Consider the following 1,402-nt stretch of genomic DNA (forward strand, 5'->3'; position numbering starts at 1 on the left):
CTGCTGCCATTGCTGTGAATAATAAATAGGCTGCTCTGATTCAGGGGTCAGGCACATCTGTCAGCTTAGATACAGACGTAGACAGAGACACAGCTACATGGATACACATAACAATGTGGCAGACTAACATAATAACCTGTAAACGAAGTAAAATCTGAGGCTCAGCATAGTTTCAGACGTAGCAGTCCCCTGCTGGCTGCCCTTCACAGACTCCTCCCCAAAACCTATCTCTGACTGCTCTCTTCCTGACTCAAATAATTTCCATGCTCCCCAGAGCCCACTGGGTCAAGTCCAAGTTCTTGGATTTGACATTTGACATGAAACTCCCCATTCTATCTCTTGAGTTCAGATCTCAGGAAGCCCACCTTGCTCAGCAGGAGCACATCAATGAAGTCCAAAGTCTTGGTCTTGGCTTTGGCCTTGAGGAAGTCATCAAGACCCTGACTGGGCAGGGTGCGGCGTCTCTCCTGGATGACGGCATCTGTGAAGTCGTGCACCAGGCGGCAGGCCTGACGGAAGCGCTGTCCATCGCGGGTAACATAGTACAGGAAGTCCATGTACGAGAGGATGTCCCGGCTTCTTTTTTGTATAAGGGCACTGAGCTCCAGGATGGCGGCAATGTATTCACTGGGCTTCCTGCAGGATGAGGGAATGCGGAGGAAACAGCTCAACACACCTGAATGCCCAGGAGCATTTCCCACCAGCAGGCAGGATCTACCTCCTATCAGGAAACTGAGTCTCCAGAAACAGACGGCCCCACAGATACACAGAGGGCATCAGCCATGAGACTTGGCTCTCCAAACCCTCTTCTCTGCCTGCATCCACCTCTGTTAGCAGCCTACATGTCACTAGGCAGCCTGAGCATAGTACAGCTTGGACATCGTGCCCCTCCTCCTCTCTATCTCCTGCCCAGTATCCCTTCCTGCCCCTTGTCCTTCCCAAAACTGTGCACACAGCTCAGATGTTATCAGATTCCACCTGGTCCATGGCCCAGCCCCCACCATAGACTCTTGAATACAAAGTGAACTCCATCTAGTGTCTACACGACAGTCAGTTCTCCACAGGGCTCAGCTTTGACCATGTCCAGCATAAGCTCGATGGCTCCCTGGAAACCTCATAATAAATTCATACCCTTTGCCTGACTTTTCGGTGTGCTTGAGATCCAGCCCCTGCCTACCTCTACTATCTCACTTCTACTGACTGCTGCACATGCTCTCCTTCTCTCAACCTCCCTGCCTTCACCCAAACATTTCTACGTACCCCTCCCTCTCCTTCAAAGTCCAGCTGTGACGTACCCGCTCCAGAACAGCTCTTGTGGTTGTCCTCAGTCCTCCCTCGCCCACCTATCCCCTTGGGTCCACAGTTCAAGTTCCCAGGCCCTGGGCAAGGACTCACTCCTGAC

General features: G+C 52.1%; 1 protein-coding gene across 1 annotated transcript in view; it reads right to left on the reverse strand.

Moving 5' to 3' along the window:
- Window positions 1–365: 365 nt before the first annotated feature.
- The window catches only part of LOC105809578 (docosahexaenoic acid omega-hydroxylase CYP4F3-like), a gene marked incomplete at both ends in the record, with an annotated part of 8,741 nt that continues 7,704 nt past the window's right edge, over window positions 366–1,402 (reverse strand). The window contains 2 exons of the mRNA XM_012643419.1: window positions 366–636; window positions 1,296–1,309. Of these exons, the coding sequence (XP_012498873.1) occupies window positions 366–636; window positions 1,296–1,309 (285 nt within the window). The remainder of the gene's footprint in view (window positions 637–1,295; window positions 1,310–1,402) is intronic.

The sequence above is a fragment of the Propithecus coquereli genome, unplaced genomic scaffold, assembly GCF_000956105.1.
Source record: "Propithecus coquereli isolate 6110/MARCELLA unplaced genomic scaffold, Pcoq_1.0 Scaffold1964, whole genome shotgun sequence".
Taxonomy (NCBI): Eukaryota; Metazoa; Chordata; class Mammalia; order Primates; family Indriidae; genus Propithecus; species Propithecus coquereli.